The following is an 18961-nucleotide window of genomic DNA, read 5'->3' as shown; positions in this document are numbered from 1 at the left end:
AGGTGCATCATGTTTGTATCATGTACAAGTGGGTGTAAATTACAAAGAGGACACCGGAAGATTAGGTGTTAGACAAGCTAGCAGCAGGGGGGCAGTATGGTGCTGTGTGCACAGCGCTGGTGGGAGACCTGAGGTCTCGGCCCTTCATATGGATGTTAAGGGCATGTCACACTAAGAGATATCGCTAGCAATATCGCTATAACTTGTGACGTTATAGCGATATTGCTAGCGATATCTCTGTGTGTGATACCTACGACCGGCTCCCCCGCTGGTAATCGCTGATCGCGTGAGAACGTTCAGGACTGTTTCTCGTCGTCAGCTTCCTGCGGCGCTTCCTGCTGTGAAGACGAGCGACGCGTGGAGCCGGGCGGGAGGACGCAGGATCGCCTGGTGTGACAGGTAAGTAGCGATCCCCGTCCCCAGCAATGTTGCTAGTGAGATCTGCCTATGTGGCAGCTCACTAGCGACCACTTAGCGATGTACCAGCGATCCTGACCGCGTCATATCGCTGGTACATCGCTAAGTGTGACAGTACCTTTATTCTAACACACATAACCAACCTAAACACCGCTGCAGATCAAGCAATGTAATACCCCCACAGCCACACTGCCTAGGACAGTTCAGGAATTGCTAGAGGAACCTGACAAAATAACTCAATGTTGAAGTGGCCTCTAAATTTCCCAGGTTTAAAGCTTGCTCAAGCACCTATCGTCTTATAATATAAGTCTGATCCAATGAGCTCTCATCTTGTGAGATCTGCGGCTGACACATACAACATGAGCTGTTTCTATCATGGACTAATCAAATCTCAATGACTAAAACACTTTATTTCAAAATTTACATGTAAAAGTTGTATTCAGATTCATTTCTGTCTTAGCGATTACAATAGTTTTATTTCTAGGGAATAACTTCTCTTTTAGTAAAGAACTCCAGCTAAAAAAAAAAGACAAGACAACTAAGAGGTGGAGATATATTATTTTATATACACACACACGCAATCCCTGCTTTATTGCATACAACCCTCTATATTTATCATGTATGTTCCAAAGACAAAAGTGCAATAGATGAGCACACAGACTGGAGAATATCCTAAATAAACAGCATGGACTGAACTGCATGAAAGGATGAAGATGAAGGAACCTGCAAAGTAAAGGACGCTGCAGTCAGAAAACGACGGTTACATTGTGAAGCGGAATCTGACACAGATTTCATGGATTGTGCGCTTATATTTCTCCAAAGATCTCTATTGCTGAAACACAACCATCAGCGCTGGAAAAGTGCTTTATTTTTCCCATCTGACATGACTCACAGAATATAGTGTATTTTTGCATTTCATGAGCAGCAAAAGAAACTGCATTCAGCTAGCGTCACATGATTGAATGGAGCACAGTAGGGTAGCCACTAGATCAGCAGAGCTAGTGTAGAAGCGTCCGTCTGGCCCTCTACAGTAATATCTGCTGGGAGCCCCAGGGCAAGGCTTACATAAAATATTGCTCCTTTACAACAAATGTTCTGTCCAGTTTCAGCAAATACACCATTTGTGCCTCGGTTTTGCTAGGTGCATGTTTCTGTACAGCTATCTGCAGATGCACTTGTTCACATGGCCTATATGGCATCTAGCTTACTAATTAATGCACGTTACATAACTACAAATCGGTCCTCATGATAAGCACCTCACCAACATCAGCGTAGTGGTGACCAATATGAACGAGCTTTTAGGGTACATGCAGAAGGGGAGAACGAGCTGTAGATTTTCAAAGCGGTTTTGGGTAATATTTAGATCGGAGCTCTGCCATTTGGAGCAGAGATGTTAGATTTAAGCTGAAGACTTCTAAATTCACATCATGTCAATGCTGTCCAGGGATTTCACTAACTTCAATGGTAAGGTGGGACCTTTACACAAAACCTGCAGGTTACATATGCCACACAGGAAGAAAGGACACCCGATGTGCACGTGACCCAATGTTTAGCTCCACTCTGTCCAATGTCCCACATTAAAAACAAAATTACATTTTGGGAACTTGCGCTCTGAAGTCCAGCTTAAAGCAAGAGGCTTACTCACAAATTTGCAGCAAATCTACCCCCTGACAACATAGTCTGCTAAACCTGAAGACCAGTTTTGGCAGCCGCTCAGTTTAGGGGAGCAATGAAGTTTTTGTTCTCAAAGTACAGATCTAAAGTCTAAGACACCTTCCTCAGGGTTTAGCAAAGTAATGCTATATTAGATCAGGGGAGAGGAAAGGATTTTTGTTTTATTGACAGGAACCTATTTTATCTCTAAGGGTACCGTTACACATAACGATGTCCCAGCGATCCCACCAACGATCTGACAGACTGGAGTAGCAGATAGCAGAGCTACGCCGGTCTGTGCGCCGCTCTGCCTCCACCTCCCGCCATGCCTGCAGTGCACGCTGGTATCTAGGGTAAACATCGGGTTTCTAAGGGCCCCGCGGCCCTTAGAAACCAGAAGTTTCCGTTGGTAACCAGCGTCGCTCATCGCTGGCTCCCGCTGCCACACGCAGTGATGCGCGCTGGCCAGCGGGAGACCAGCGATGAAAAAACGGGCCAGGACGATCCAGCACGATCAGCGATAACCCGCGGGGGGGGCCGATCGCTGCTGGATGTCACACACAGCGATCTCGCTGGAGAGATCGCTGATGTGTCACAAAATCAGCGAGATCGCTGTGTGTAACGGGCCCTTAACTCACCACCCCACCAAGGCCTCCATGTTCTGTACAAATGCATACACGAATGTTATCGAGAACCAAGAAAACACGTCTGCTTAGAAAATTATTGCTTCTTAACCAGATCTCTTCTTCACCTTTAACAACTTTGAACCAGAATGATACAAGGTATTTTGGTAAAACACCAGAGGAAAAAGGACAAGGATAATTTATGTTCTATTAAGAAAAACAATAAAAGTCCCACTCCAAACACCAGGAAGCCGCTCTCCAGCAGAGACAGCCTGGCCCAGCATTCATGTGAATAGCCAGCAGGAATTGCTTTGTATCAACTACATAACAATGGATAGCCAAATTCGGGTACTTCAGCAATTAAGCGTTACATGAGGCAGATTCTTTTCAAAAAGGGGAAGTGCGAGGTCTAATTACTTGCTACATTGCACTACTCAGCTAGGTCATGCCAAGCAGTTCTTCAGTGAATGGCAACATCAGCCAAAACTAATGGGGCAGTGAGAGACTGCTGGTACACATGCCAAGGCTAGTGAACAAATTCTGAATAGGGCCGGGCCCACAGATTATTAATTTTTATTATTCTAGCATCATTTATTCCATGGCCCTTTACATGTGAGGAGGGGTATACATAATAAAAACAAGTACAGTAATCTTAAACAATACAAGTCACGATTGGTACAGGAGGAGACAGGACCCTGCCCATGAGGGCTCACAATCTATAAGAGATCGGTGAGGATACAGTAGGTGAGGGAAGAGCTGGTCATGCAGTGGTTTGGTGGATCAGTGGTTACTGCAGTTTGTAGGCTTGATGGTAGAGGTAGGTCTACAGGTTCCTTTTGATGGTTTACACGGTAGGCGACAATCTGATATGTTGGGGTAGAGAGTTCCAGAGTAGGGGATGCACGGTAGAAATCTTGTATGCGATTGTGGGAAGAGGAGATAAGAGGGAAGTAAAGGAGATCTTGTGAGGATCAGAGGTTGCGTTTAGGTAAGAACAGATGTATGGAGGACACAGGATGTGGGTGACTTCGTATGCCATGGTTAAGATTTTGAACTGGAGTCTCTGGGTAATGGGGAGCCGGTGAAGGGATTAACAGAGAGACGAGCCTGGAGAATAGCGGGGGGACAGGTGGATTAGTCGAGCAGCAGAGTTTACAATAGATTGTTGTTGTGCGAGGCCACAAAACAAGAGGTTGCAGTAGTCAAGGCGGGAGATGATGAGGGAATGGACTAGAGTTTTTGCAGATTCTTGGTTGAGGAACATACGGATCCGGGAAATATTTTTGAGCTGGAGTCGTCAGGAAGTGCAAAAGCTTAGATATGTGGTTTGAAGGAGTGATCAGAGCCAAGAGTTACCCCAAGGCAGTGAGCTTGTGGGACTGGGGAGAGTGAGCAGCCATTTACTTTAATGGATAGGTCTGTGGGGGGGGGTTGAGTGAGATGGGGGAAAGATGATTAATTCTGTTTTGTCCACATTACGTTTTAGAAATCTAACAGAGAAGCAGGATGAAACAGTAGACAGACATTGTGGGATTCTGGTTAGTAGGGATGTGATATCTGGTCCAGAGAGGTAGATCTGTGTGTCAACAGCATAGAGGTGATACTGAAAGCCGTCAGATTCTATGAGATGTCCCAGGCCGAAGGCGTAAATGGGGAAGGGCAGGGAACTCTGACTGAACCTTGCTGGACTCCAAAAGATAAGGGATGAGGTGAGGAGGTGGTGTGGGAGACGCTGAATGTCTGGTCTGTTAGGTATGATGAGATAAAAGATGGAGCCAAGTCTGTGATGCCAAGAGATGAAAAAATCTGTAGTAAAAGGGAATGGTCCACTGTGTCAAAGGCAGAGGACCAGTCCAGAAGAAGGAAAGAGTAATGTCGCTTGGTTTTGGCAGTTAGTAGGTCATTGGTGACTTTAGTCAGGCAGTTTCAGTGGAGTGATGTGGTCGGAAGCCAGACTGTAAGCAGTTGATGAGGGAGCAGAAGGAGAGGCGAGAGGACAGTTCAAGATGGACGTGTTGTTCCAGTAGTTTTGAGGCACAGGGGAGAAGTGCTATAGGGCAATAGCTAGAGACAGAGGATGGGTCAAGAGAGGGCTTTTTGAGGGTAGGTGTGATTGAGGCATGTTAGTTGTTAGTGATAGGTTGAAGAGATGGGTTAGGGTTGGGATGAAGACTGGTGAGGTTTCGGATGAAGTGGAATGTGATTGGGTCAAGTGCACAGGTGGTGAGATGTGATATTGAGAGTAGAACGGAAAGTTGATCTTCTCTATTGGTGGAGAAGTTGGTTTTGGGGGAGCATTGAGTAATTTGAAGGAGGGGCTGTAGGCCAAGGCTTTCTCTAATGTCATCAATCTGCTGCTTGAAGAATGAGGCAAAGTCTTCAGCTAAGATGACTGGAGAGAGAGGAGGTGCTGGGGGACAGAGGAGAGAATTAAAATTGTTGAATAGCTGTTTAGGGTTGTGAGACAGGAAGGATATGAGAGATGAGAAGAACGTTTGCTTTGCTGCAGTGAGCGAGGCCTTGAACGTAGTGAGGGAGTGTTTGAATGCGATGTAGTGCTTGTTGGAATGGGATCTTTCCCATCTCCGCTCCGCAAACCCTGGAAGTCCGCCTGAGTTCTTTGGTCAGGCTGGTATGCCAGGGTTGTCTGTTGATTTTTAAAGCTTTGGTATGCGTGAGTGGGGTGACTGATTCGAGGGCTACAGCTATTGTGGTGTTATATAAAGTGGGAGCAGAATCCACATTGTGGATGGAACTTATGTCTGTAAGAGGGAGAAGTGACTCAGAGTGAGTGTGGATCGAGGTGTTTAAGATTTCTGCGAGGGTGTGCAGGTTTGTGGAGTGGGGATTGCGTACCTGAAGAGGAAAGGGAAGAGAATGTAAGTAGGTTGTGGTCAGAAAGCAGGAGAGGCAAGTTACAGAGATTGTCACTATACACTCGTGCACACTACCATATTGTCAGTATGAGTGCTAACCATTAAACAAAAAAACATTGATGATTGATATTTTTCACTGACCGAATATGTGAGTGAAAAAAAAAAATTGCATCATGCACGATTTCACTCCAGAAATCGGATGACACTTACCCATTCAAGCCTATGGGTGCAAGGAAAAAAAAATGAAATGCTACCGTACAGCATCAGATTTTTACAGCTACATGGCAATTCTGTAATATAGAAAACTGTAAATGGTCCTGTAAATGATTAACAGCTGCTGCAAAAACTGGATTGCATACAGATGACAAATGACAAAAAAAAAAAAAAAAAAAAAAAAAAAAAAATCGACCCACTTTTTTTTAGATGAAATTAAGAATGCATTTTTATATGGTGTTGTGGACCTACCCTAGGTAGCACTCCCTCCATTACCATGTAGTGGTAGCTGAGAGGACGACGTGCATCTGAAACATTGGTACTTTATAGGAAGTTATCCTAAAGCAATTGCACACAAAACCTTACCTGCTGCCCATATGGGACATTTTGCAGATTTATACGAGATTCACAATGTGACAAAACACTATACACATATATAAAATCTAAACGGCCCTGTGTGCATGAGCTAAGTAAAAGCTTTGTACACACATCCTATATGAAGGCACAGAGACCATTCAGCTTCTACTCCATGAGCGATCATATGGCGTGTCCACATATTAGCCTGTGAGGGAAGATATCCTCCTGTGGCTGCCACTACATGAAGCTGTGACACCATTGTATGCGGCCAAAAACAGATTAATGAAGGTGAATGATGCTGCAGTTACATATAGAATCAGGTTCAGCTTGCATCTACCAGGACTGTATCCTGTATGTCAGCATACACTAGCAGTCTCTGCACTGCCCCATTTGTCTGAAGTCGAAACTTATTTTCACTGGTAAAGTAAAGGTTTAGTAAATTCTAGCTGTTGTAGAGAAACCATAAACTGGTCCCTGTATATGTCAGCATCTCTGTATAATGACATTGTCCAAATCTAAAAGCTTACATTCTCATAAGATCCTCTCCTGTGACAATGTCTATAAGTCATAGAAACAGATTTAGAACCTGGTACTAAATGCCAAGTAACTTCTTCCTGGAGAAATAAAAAATAGTTTATGAATATACTGTATTTTCAGCAAACCATTTACTTCTTTATGAGCTTTGGTTCGCAATTACATCTTAAAGATCAAAAAAAATACAAATGTATTTCAATCCAGTTACCAACATCAAAATTCAGAATTCACAACATGGGTAAATGAGACACAAATACAGAACCGAACCTGCATAATAAAATCTTAGCCACACAGATACCAGTAACACAAATGTGTAGCAGCTGGTTATGAACCCTTATACTAGAGTAAAAAGGGTGACAATTTTGAATTTTCCAATCGACGACATGTTAGCAAGGAATGGTAAAAATGAACAACTGCCAACCCGAAGCGGACATATTGCTTGTTACATTAGTTAAGAGCAGGCTTGATTTCACAAAACAAAGCTCATGAAATACGCCAAGAAGTAATACAGTGTAAAACCATGAATAATAACATATCTGCAGTGAAAGAAGATCCACTTTCCAAGTTCAGATCAGCTGCCCATTGTATAGCACACTGGTGCTGTCATAAGTATCTACAATTTACAGAGGTGAGAGATCCAGCTACAGATAATACACTTTACTTAAAATAAAAACTGAGGCAGGTGCTTACAAAAAATAGACTGCCTTTGGTCACTACGGAATAAATAAAATTAGTATTTTTCCAGATCCTATAAAACAATGGATGATTTCAAAATTACAGGTGTAAAGATAGGGAGATAAAAAAAGGCAGATGAGGATGATTGGCACGTCAGAACTGAGAAATCATAAACCAGGTTACAGTGTCCAAATACTTCTGCCTGACAAAGGAAAGACTAAAATAAGATTTGTTCATGACTTTAAGCAGTTATGGGAAATTGGTCTTGCTCTATAGGTTTTTTCACCCAGGCTCCAAGTCCTGCCTTTTGAAAGGCTTTAAAGACGCACTCCTTTGCAGCTTGGTATTCCGGGGCCGACTGCTTGGTATCGTAGTATAGATTGGGTTTCCCAATTTTACATCTCAGGTTGGAATAAAGCTGTGGAATGAAACACAAAAAGATAATTTAAAAAAAGGGTAACTATTTTTCAACATTTTCTCCCCATAAATCATTAGTAGGAGCAAATTAAAAAAAAAAAATCCATGTATTAACCATATTACAGAAAATGCCTACATCCATCCCCACTTATGTTACATTTTCTCTCCCTCACTGATGATTCACTTTCAAAAACTTCTCAAATCTATCTACATATCTGTCTTAACTGAGAGATCAAATTACACCTGCTGCCTATAGAAGTCGATGGAGGGGAAGGGGAGAAACAAGCAGAGGTACATAAGAAGAAGCTGTTGCAGCTTCTAGTAACTGCACAGAGGAATAGGGGAACCGGTGAAATTGCAAAAATGCACATTACAAGTCAAACGCCAGATATAATGTTGCTTATAGACACACAGCTCATTCCAAAAAATCATTTTTTACACATAACTTCAATTTACCTCTCTGGTTTCATTTATTTGCCTGCGTGGATTGGATGGGCTGCTACCAACATCTGGTGAGAATTTCATATCAATAGCATAATATATATATACACATACATACACACGTACATACACACATACACCACACACATATTCATTCACATATAATCTCTATACTGAGCACTTCATGAAGTAGTTCTATGAAATAAATGCAAAGTACATTGGTAGATTGTTTAAATGAGCATTTCCTTGTAGAAGTTAAGGCCCTGTTACACGCATCAATGTCCCAGCGATCCCACCAATGATCCGACGTGGATGGGATCGCTGGGACATAGTTAGCTGATCGCTGATGAGCTCTCACATAGACAGACCCACCAGCGATCAGGACAAGTGAGCAAGCTGGTATTCAAGGTAAACAGCGGGTATCTAAGGGCTGCATTGTTTACATTGGAAACCAGCTCCCAGCATCACTGATCGTTGGTCTCTCGCTGTCACACGCAGCGATACGCGCTGGCCAGCGGGAGACCAACGATCAAAAAATGGCCCAGGACGTTGGAGCGCGATCAGCGATACCCGGCAGGGGGGCGGTCGCTGATACATGTCACACACAGTGATCTCGCTGGCGAGATCGCTGTGACATCACAAATTCAGCGATCTTGCTGGCGATCTCACTGTGTGACGGGGCCTTAACACATGCATTCATTGCATCTCTAAACACTTTAAAACTCACCTTAGCATGAATACGCATCCATCGACTGAAGAGAGCATGCTTACAGAGACGTGATGCCCGACCCATTTCATCCTTGCCTGTTGTAGCATTAATGATTTCAAGGCTGGCATCACCTACTGTCCAGTTGACACTGAAGCTGGGAGCCTTTCCCGGCTGGCGTGCTTCTGCATTACTAATACCTTGCACAAAAGAAAAAGAAAAAAAGGTCAGTTTTAGGATGGATAAAGTGATACAGCAGCAAAAAGAAAAACAAGAATTACACAAGAAAGTCATCGCAGGAAGTGGACACTAGATAAACTGATAGAGTATATTTAGCATGAATTCAAACATGAATTTTAAGCTTTATTTTGATAGGTGCAAAAGTCATGGTGTGGAAATTGTGGCTTTATACTGAGGAAGACTGACTTAGAGACATATCAATAATAAACTGCATGATTCTTATCTTCCCATTTCCATTAATAGTCTTCATTCATCCAGTGGTGTAGAACACAATCTGTGTTTTTTTTTTCTGTTTGGCTTGTCAACTTTACTGTGTGTTTCCCCTTCAGTGCACATGCAGCAGCCGCTGTTTTTTTCTTGCCAATATAGGAGTTGTGCCTGACAACTCTACAAGGTGAACACTATCGCATTTACTTGTATAACGTTATGTGTATCCAGGAAATACCCCATGTGTGCTTGGGTCACCCTCTAGCATTCCCTCATGCTGTGGATACTAACATCCATGTATGTGTAGTGTTGCCTGCTGCAGACTGTAACAGACAGTGCAAATGCAAAATAGTTTTGTCTGGTGGCAAAGCAGGTTAGGCCCTTTTGACAACATTTTTTAGGTTAACACATGACACGGGGTAAAGGAAAAACAATTCATTAATTACTTGTCGACTGCCCATAGACTATAAACCTTCAGGCGAGCCACACTTTTCTTGACACAGACACTCTAAAAAAATGTCATTGTATAGTAAGAAGCTTGCATGAGATTGTGCAGCTGTGGGGATGGGGAGCTGTCAGACTTCTCAGAGAAGACTAACTTCACAATCTCTGTATACACATCAATGAACCAGTGTTGTGTATCCAGAGTAGGAAGGACTGACAGTGCTTCCTCCTCCAGGCCCAGTGATCATCAGGTGCAGAGAGCGAACAGGAACTGCTGGGTCGTAGGAGACCCAGTCAGCTATGCTATGCAGCCAGGAGTTAGAATTTACACTGTAAATATACAAATCCCAGTTACAGGGTAAATCAGCAATGAAAAGAATGTATGAATATGTCAAAACACCACTCGAGTTTTTTTAAGACCATATGGTGGGGGGACGACGGATGCATTGTATGCGAATTGTGGTTTCCTGCCCCACTCTGGTAACAAGAGAAAAATGTTGAATATATAAAAAGTTCTATGGAAAGGGGAATGCAATTTTAAATGTTATTAGTTGTCCTTTATGGTCGCAAAAAAAAAAAAAAAAAGCTTTCAAATTTAAAAATCATGAAAAAGAAAGTGAACCCCATGTAGAGTGAACTAAAGCAAGACAACTATAGTTTGAATATCTGAATGAGAAACTTTATTAGAACCAACAAAAAAAGCATGTACGATTAAACAGGAAAATGGGCCTGGTCAGGACCTGGTGAAAATAGTCAGTCCTGAACTGGCGAACATTATTTTAGATACGGTTTCTTCTCTAATTCAACCATCTCATACTCCTCCTTACAGAAAAAAGGACATGCTGGAAAAAAGATCTCCCATAGATGACTATAACAATTAAAAAAAAAAAAAATCCTGACAATTCTCTACTTCTATTTTGCTCAAACACATAAGATGGTCCCATAAATGAGATTAATATTTAAGAAAAACTAACATACAGCTTCTGTCCCTTAACTCCATTTCAAAGGGACATTGAATAACATTTTCACAGAATATTAGGCATAAAACAGTATTGTAAAAAACCTACCACTCAGTAAAGGTTTGTTTAGCGAGTACAGTGGGGGCAACTCTTCAATATCAGATATTCTCTGATACACAGCCCTAGAGAGATGGTCACCATGATAAAGACTGCCCAAAATAATACTGGAGAAATAGATTGGCTCAACGAAGAGACTGAAGAGAGATCCCTGGATTCCCACAACGTTCCACCTGTATGAGAAGTTAAGAAAAAGAAGAGATTATCTCTCCTATACAAAGGAAATACCACCAGTATACACAAGACTGAAGGCAGCTTTAAAGCAATTGTACACCTTTCATAAAACTTTATTTCACAGGCTGTGGTAGCACAAAACCCCCCCAAAAACACAGGAAGATGTGGTTTTCCTCTGTGCACTAAGTTTACACTTGCCCACCATCAAAGCTAATAAAAGCTGATCAGGGAAGATGTCAAACCCCCATAAATCTGATATTGGGCAATGATTCCATGGATAGGTCATCAATATAAAAGGCAGTGGACAAACCCTTTAATAATGATTAAAAGTAGAATTGATCTACAACAGCTACACTAGATCCACTTTCAAACTGGACTTCGACTAATCACACTAATATTGAAAGAAAGCAACAAGCGGACCAAAAAAAAAATAATCTTAAAAATGAGAGAGCCCAAAATTGACTTAAAACTTTGGTCTTTATTTATTTCCTCTAGGAGCTCAGTGAATCCTGGGTAATAATGTACACATAAGCCTGGATTCATCAAAACAATTTCACCAGAATTGTGGTGTAAACTGCTTTAACCCCTTCCTTACCGATGACGGAATAGTACGTCATTGGTAAGGATCCCCTGCTTTGAGGTGGGTTCCGGCGGTGAGCCCACCTCAAAGCCGTGACATGTCAGCTGTTATGAACAGCTGACATGTGCCCGCAATAGGCGCGAGCGGAATCGCCGTCCTCCCGCGCCTATTAACTAGTTAAATCCCGCTGTCAAAGCTGACAGTGGGCATTTAAACAGCACTTCTGGCCGCCGGGCCAGAAGTGAGCTCATCGCCGACTCCCGTCACGTGATTGGTGGTCGGCGACACGTTGCCTGGATAACCACAGGTCTCATAGAGACCTCTATGGTTGTTACAGGCAGATCGCTTAGAGCGCCGCCCGGTGGCCGGCGCTCAAAGCACAGCAGTAAATCTGCAACATATGGGCGATCTGCAGATCGCCCATATGTAGCAGAGCCGATGGGGTTGTGCATGCTTCTAGCCTCCTATTGAGGCTATTGAAGAATGCAAAAAGTTTAAAAATAAAATAGAAATGAAAAACTTAAAAGTTCAAATCACTCCCCTTTCGCCCCAATCAAAATACAATAAAAAAAAAAAATCCCACATACACATATTAGGTATCGCAGCATTCAGAATCGCCCGATCAATAAAAAAAAAGCATTAACCCGATCGCTAAATGGCGTAGTGAGAAAAAAAAAAAATCAAAACACCAGAATTACGTTTTCTTGGTTGCCGCAACATTGAATTAAAATGCAATAACAGGCGATCAAAAGAACGTATTTGCACAAAAGTGGCATCATTAAAAACGTCAGCCCGGCAAGCAAAAAAAAAAAAAAAAAGCCCTCACCCGACCCCAGATCACGGAAAATGGAGACGCTACGGGTCTCAGAAAATTGCGCGATTTTTTTTTTTTTTGCAAACTTTAGAAACATTTTTTTACCACTTAGATAAAAGACAACAGACACGCTTGGTGTCTATGAACTCGTAATGACCTGGAGAATCATAATAGCAGGTTAGATTTAGCATCTAGTGAACCTAGCAAAAAAGCCAAAACAAAAAACAAGTGTGGGATTGCACTTTTTTGCAATTTCAGTTTCACCGCACTTGGAATTTTTTCCTGTTTTCGAGTACACGACATGGTAAAAACCAATGGTGTTGTTTAACTCCTTAAGCCCCAAGGGTGGTTTGCACGTTCATGACCGGGTCAATTTTTACAATTCTGACCACTGTCCCTTTATGAGGTAATAACTCTGAAACGCTTCCATGGATCCCAGTGATTCTGACAATGTTTTCTCGTGACATATTGTACTTCATGTTAGTGGTAAAATTTCATTCAAATAACTTGCGTTTATTTGTGAAAAAAATGGAAATTTGGCGAAAATTTCGCAATTTTCCAACTTTGAATTTTTATGCCCTTAAATCACAGAGATACGGCACACAAAAAACTTGATAAGTAACATTTCCCACATGTTTACTTTACATCAGCACAATTTTGGAACCAAAATTTTTTTTTGTTAGGAAGTTATAAGGGTTAAAAATTGACCACGATTTCTCATTTTTGCAACACCATTTTATTTTTACGGACCACATCACATTTGATTCACTTTGAGGGGTTTATATGATAGAAAATACCCAAAAGTTACACCAATCTAAAAACTGCACCCCTTAAGGTGCTCAAAACCACACATTCAAGAAGTGTATTAACCCTTTAGGTGCGTCACAGGAATTTTTTGAATATTTAAAAAAAAAAAATGAACATTTAACTTTTTTTCCCCAAAAAAAATACTTCAGGTTCAATTTTTTTTATTTTACCAAGGGTAACAGGAGAAATTGGACTGCAAAATGTATTGTGCAATTTGTCCTGAGTACGCTGATACCTGATATGTGGGGGGGGACCACTGTTTCGGCGCATGGCTGAGCTCAAAAGGGAAGGAGTGCCGTTTGACTTTTTCAATGCAAAATTGGCTGGAATTCAGATCGGACGCCATGTCACGTTTGGAGAGCCCCTGATGCACCTAAACAGTGGAAACCCCCCCAAAAGTGACCCCATTTTGGAAACTAGACCCCCCCAAGGAACTTATCTAGATATGTGGTGAGAACTTTGAACCCACAAGGGCTTCACAGAAGTTTATAACGTACAGCGGTACAATTAAAAAATCATATTTTTTCTACAAAAATGACCTTTTCACCCTCAATTCTTATTTTTCCAAGGGTTACAGGACACAAAGTTATTGTGCAATTTGCCCTGAGTACGCTGATACCCCACATGTGGGGGTAAACCACTATTTGGGCGCATGGCAGAGCTCGGAAGGGAAGCAACGCCATTTGACGTTTTTGGCTGGAATTGAGATCGGACACCATGTCGCGAATGGAAAACCCCTGATGTACCAAAACAGTGAAACCCCCCCCCCCCCCCCACAAATGACACCATTTTGGAAACTAGACCCCCCAGGGAACTTATCTAGATGTGTGGTGAGCACTTTAACCCCTCCAGTGCTTCACAGAAGTTTATAACGCCCGGGCGTGAAAATAAAAAAATCTTATTTTTTCCACAAACATGATCTTTTAGTCACCAATTTTTTTTTATTTTCCCAAGGGTAACAGGAGAAATTGGACCCCAAAAGTTGTTGTCCAATTTGTCCTGAGTACGCTGACACCCCATATGTGGGAGAAAACTACTGTATGGGCACACGTCGGGTCTCGGAAGGGAAGTAGTTACGTTTTGGAATGCAGACTTTGATGGAATGGTCTGCGGGTGTCATGTGCGTTTGGAGAGCCCCTGGTGTACCTAAACTATTGAAACTCCCCACAAGTGACCCCATTTTGGAAACTAGACCCCCCACGGAACTTATCTAGATGTGTGGTGAGCACTTTGAAACCCCAAGTGCTTCACAGAAGTTTATAACGCCTGGGTGTGAAAATAAAAAAATCATTTTTTTTCCACAAAAATTATATTTTTGCCCCCAATTTTTTTTTCTTAAGGGTAACAGGAGAAATTGGACCACAAATGTTGTTTTGCAATTTGTCCTGAGTAGGCGATACCCCATATGTGGGGGTAAAACACTGTTTGGGCGCATGGCAGAGCTTGGAAGGGAAGGAGCACCATTTGACTTTTTCAACTCAGAATTGGCTGGAATTGAGATCAAACGCCATGTTGCATTTGGAGAGCACCTGATGTGCCCAAACAGTGGAAACCCCCAATTCTAACTCCAAACCTAACCCCAACACACCCCTAACCCTAATCACAGCCCTAACCCTAGCCCTAATGGGAAAATGGAAATAAATACATTTTCTTTTAATTTTATTTTTCCCTAACTAAGGGGGTGATAACGGGGGGTTTGATTTACTATATATGGTGGTTTATATGTTTGGCAGCTGTCACACGCTAAAAGACGCTTTTTATTGTAAAAATAGTTTTTGCATCACCACATATTGAGAGCTATAATTTTCCGTATTTTGACCCACTGAGTCATGTGAGGTCTTATTATTTGCGGGACGAGCTGACGTTTTTTTATTGGTACCATTTTCAGGCACGCGACATTTTTTGATCGCTTTTTATTCCGATTTTTGGGACGCAGAATGAACAAAAACCAGCGTTTCATGAATTTCTTTTGGGGGGGTGCGTTTACACCGTTCCGCGTGCGATAAAATTGATAAAGCGGTTTTATTCTTCGGGTCGGTACGGTTACAGCGATACCTCATTTAAGTCGTTTTTTTATGTTTTGTCGGTTTTATGCAATGAAATCTATTTTATATGAAAAATAATTATTTTTGCATCGTTTTATTCTGCGAGCTATAACTTTATTTTTTCGCTGATGATGCTGTATGGCGGCTCGTTTTTTGCGGGACAAGATGACATTTTCAGCGGTACCATGGATATTTATATGCGTCTTTTTGATCGCGCGTTATTGCACTTTTTGTTCGGCGGTATGATAATAAATCATTATTTTTTGCTTCGTTTTTCATTTTTATTTTTTAAGGGGTTCGCTAAAGGGGTTAACTAATGGGATAGTTTTATAGGGCAGGTCGTTACGGACGCGGCGATACCACATGTGTGTACTTTTATTGTTTTGTTTTTTTAATTTCCAAAAAATGAATTTATTGGGGGGAATATTTTTTTTTTTTTCTAATTTATTTGGCGATCTTATAAAAATTATTTTAACACTTTTTTTTTTAACTTTATTACATAATCCCAGGTGGGACATCACTGTCCTTTGACAGATCGCTGATTTGTCACATCACAGATCACTGTGACAGACCAGCGATCTGTCACAGGCAGTGCAGCAGGCTTCCTCGTGCCTGCGCTTTGCAGGCACTGAGGAAACCGGCTCCCTGCAGGCCCCCGAAGGTCCCCATCGCCATCTTGGATTTGGGGGTCTGCAGGGAACTTGCCCCCCCCCCCCGCAGCAGCGCTGCACATTGCGCTGCCGTGGGGGGCTCAGGGAAGCACGGAGGGAGCCCCCTCCCTGCTGATGCTTCCCTTTAACCTCCGGTACACCGCGATCGTGTTTGATCGCGGTGTGCAAGGGTTAACGTGTCGGGGGCGGTCCGTGACCGCCCCTGACACATTGTGCCGGGTGTCAGCTGTGATAATCAGCTGACACCCGGCCGCGATCAGCGGCGCTCACCACGTGGGCGCCGCTGATCGCTATGACGTACTATCCAGTCCCTGGGAATTAAGTCCCAGGGCACATGGACGGATAGTACATCATATGGGATTAAGGAGTTAAAAGTACAACTTAGCCCGCAAAAAATAAGCCCTCACATGGCCATATTGACGGAAAAATAAAAAAAAGTTATGGCTCTGGAAAAAAGGGGAGTGAAAAAAGAAAACGAAAAATCGAAAAAAGTTCTGGGAATAAAGGGGTGAAAGAGCTGCAAAATTTTGGTGCAACTTGAAGTTATACAAAAAAGTTACACAACTTTTGGGGTTTTCTCGCCAGCTTTTGGTTGTTTCCAAAGATGCCAAAATTTTCGGAGCTAGGGTGTGGTGGAGACGAGATGTCACGGGTCGTCTAATTCATGATAAACTTACGCCAGAAATCTTACTCCAATCAAGGACTGGTGTAAGATTTCTGGCATTTTGTCACAAAGGCGCACACTGCTTGTCAGACATTCCTGATTCATGAAGAAATCAGAAGCGTCTGACTCCACCACGCCTTCCCATCAAGACAGATTAGAAAAACTGCCAGTTTTGTTGAATCGAGATCAATCATAGTTGCACATTCTTCACTAAAAAGGCCTAATAAAAGAAACATACACTGCACTTCTAACAGAAAGTTCTGCGCAACATGAGAGATGAATAAACAGATCAATCTTGGCTAAGATTTCTTAATGCATGCACCACACATTAAGAACTACAAATCTGTGTTTGATCAGACACTTTGTTTTATAATCTACTTAATTCAAGCATAATTAATAAATGTGGAGTGCATTAAAATTCTCTTGACAGAACTACAGAGCTCTTAGAACAAGTATGTGCAGAATATATCAGGTGGAGGCTTACATCATATTATTACTCAGACTCACCTTGCAATCTTATCGCTGCAAGACATGGTGAGCAATCTCTCTCCTTGCAAGACACCATCCCATGTTTGAATAGTACTGCTTGACCGCACAGGAATAGTCCCTTCTCCAGACTCTATCTTGGTACGAAGCTGTCCTCGTGCCTTTCTGTTAGGATGGCGATCACCCTGATCTGTAACAATACATAAAATGGAGACAAATTAACATTATAAGGCACGATACAAAGCCACATGTCTTGTAACCGAGGCATTTTATCGATATTATGAAGCGCACAATTACAATAGAAATCCTGCAGGATAGGGTTACTACTGCACTGGGTTGGCTCAGTAATAGTTTACATGACAGATGAAGGCACTTTAGAATAGATTTCCATCGGGCAATAGACAGATGAACATAATTGTCATACAGCAATATAACTGGAATGAGAGATCCACATCTGTAAGCAATTCCAACAAACCATTTATTTATCCGACAGCGCCACATTTCAAGAATCTTAAAATGACACATTAACTATACGAGCTCATACATTATTTAACACATGAATGCAGATATGGCCTCTTGGAGAATCCTTAGTGCATTTCCAAATAAGAAAAATAGTTTGCATGGTATATAAAAGAGACATCATAATACAATCTATAAGAACAGAGATGCACAACGGTATCCTGTGCAAGATTTCCCCATTGTCAATATAAAATAACTGTCCTTATAAGTGTCCTTACACCTGCATTCATTCGCCACCCAAATCAGGTTAAGTCTGATCTACACAATCTCTTTCACCCCCTAAGGACCAGCCTATTTTAAGTCACCAGGTTCAAGGTTTTATTTCAACTACATATTCCAAGAGCCATAACTTTATTCTTCTAGGAACATGCATCATGGTATTTTTTTTGCTTTGGATGGATTAACTGTAATTTTGTTGGCCATTTTAAAATTAATTAACCTTTAGGTGGAAAAAGCCTTTTACCATTTTTTTTTACTTTATAAAATTTATACATAAAAAAAAAAAAACAATCACAACAAAGTTTTTTATTCTAATTAAGTTTTTTCTGGGGTAATCAATTTTAATTTTTATTAAACAATGGATTTTAATTTTATTTTTCAGTCTCAATACAAGACATGAAGCTTCAATTGTTGCATCAAAGACAAAGCTTTGAAGGAATAGCTAAACACTTAACAATGCTACGACTGTTCAACCTCTACGTCCTTTCCGATGTTACTGTAAAGTAGCTTGAAAAAGACCGCAGAGGTTGAAACGTTGCTGTATTTTACTTACATGGATAAAAAGACAAGTTATAGAAACTTCCTGGAGAGCGAGGTCTTCGATGGATTTCTTTGGTTAGCGTTGAGTGGATTTATTGACTCACGTTTGGACTCTGTGTGCTGCAGACAAACCAGCTTTAGGATATGAGACGCCACAATAGTGTCACTGCTGGTATAGCGCTGTGGGATATGTCACATTCCACTACAGAACCTACAATACAGCAGGCAGCGGCTCCAGGCAATAGCTGTAGGAGACCTGAGGGCCTTTGTTAGGTCCACACTGGGTATAGAAGCCTATTGGCATCTGGATACCAAGTTGTGGGGAGCTGATGAGTTCAGAGGGAGCTCCCAAACTTCTTAGCTGTTGGCTGTATACTGCACAATACAGTTTTGCATATCCATCCTGTATATTGCAGGCACACCTGCTGGTAACGGTGTGTGCTCACAAGCACGCCCGGGCTGGTCACTTGATATGCTTACTATAACATACTAGGGTCACACAGCACTAAGGATATAATGATTTGTCCATCTGCGGTAACAAATTACACAACGATATGTGGGTA

The 18961-nt window shown here is 41.8% G+C and overlaps 1 protein-coding gene across 1 annotated transcript in view; it reads right to left on the bottom strand.

Annotated features, from left to right (window-relative positions):
• Nucleotides 1-963: 963 nt before the first annotated feature.
• Nucleotides 964-18961, bottom strand: part of ADARB1 (adenosine deaminase RNA specific B1) — a 144120-nt gene continuing 126122 nt past the window's right edge. Inside the window, exons 9-12 of the mRNA XM_073551577.1 lie at nt 17142-17310; nt 10871-11052; nt 8934-9112; nt 964-7766 (exon numbers count right to left, since the gene is read on the bottom strand). Of these exons, the coding sequence (XP_073407678.1) occupies nt 7590-7766; nt 8934-9112; nt 10871-11052; nt 17142-17310 (707 nt within the window). The 3' untranslated portion in view covers nt 964-7589. The remainder of the gene's footprint in view (nt 7767-8933; nt 9113-10870; nt 11053-17141; nt 17311-18961) is intronic.

This window comes from Dendrobates tinctorius, unplaced genomic scaffold, assembly GCF_039654945.1.
Source record: "Dendrobates tinctorius isolate UK_male_01 unplaced genomic scaffold, ASM3965494v1 ptg000177l, whole genome shotgun sequence".
Classification (NCBI taxonomy): domain Eukaryota; kingdom Metazoa; phylum Chordata; class Amphibia; order Anura; family Dendrobatidae; genus Dendrobates; species Dendrobates tinctorius.
The sequence above is the reverse complement of the archived record's forward strand: the minus strand, read 5'-3'. Positions and strand labels throughout refer to the sequence as shown.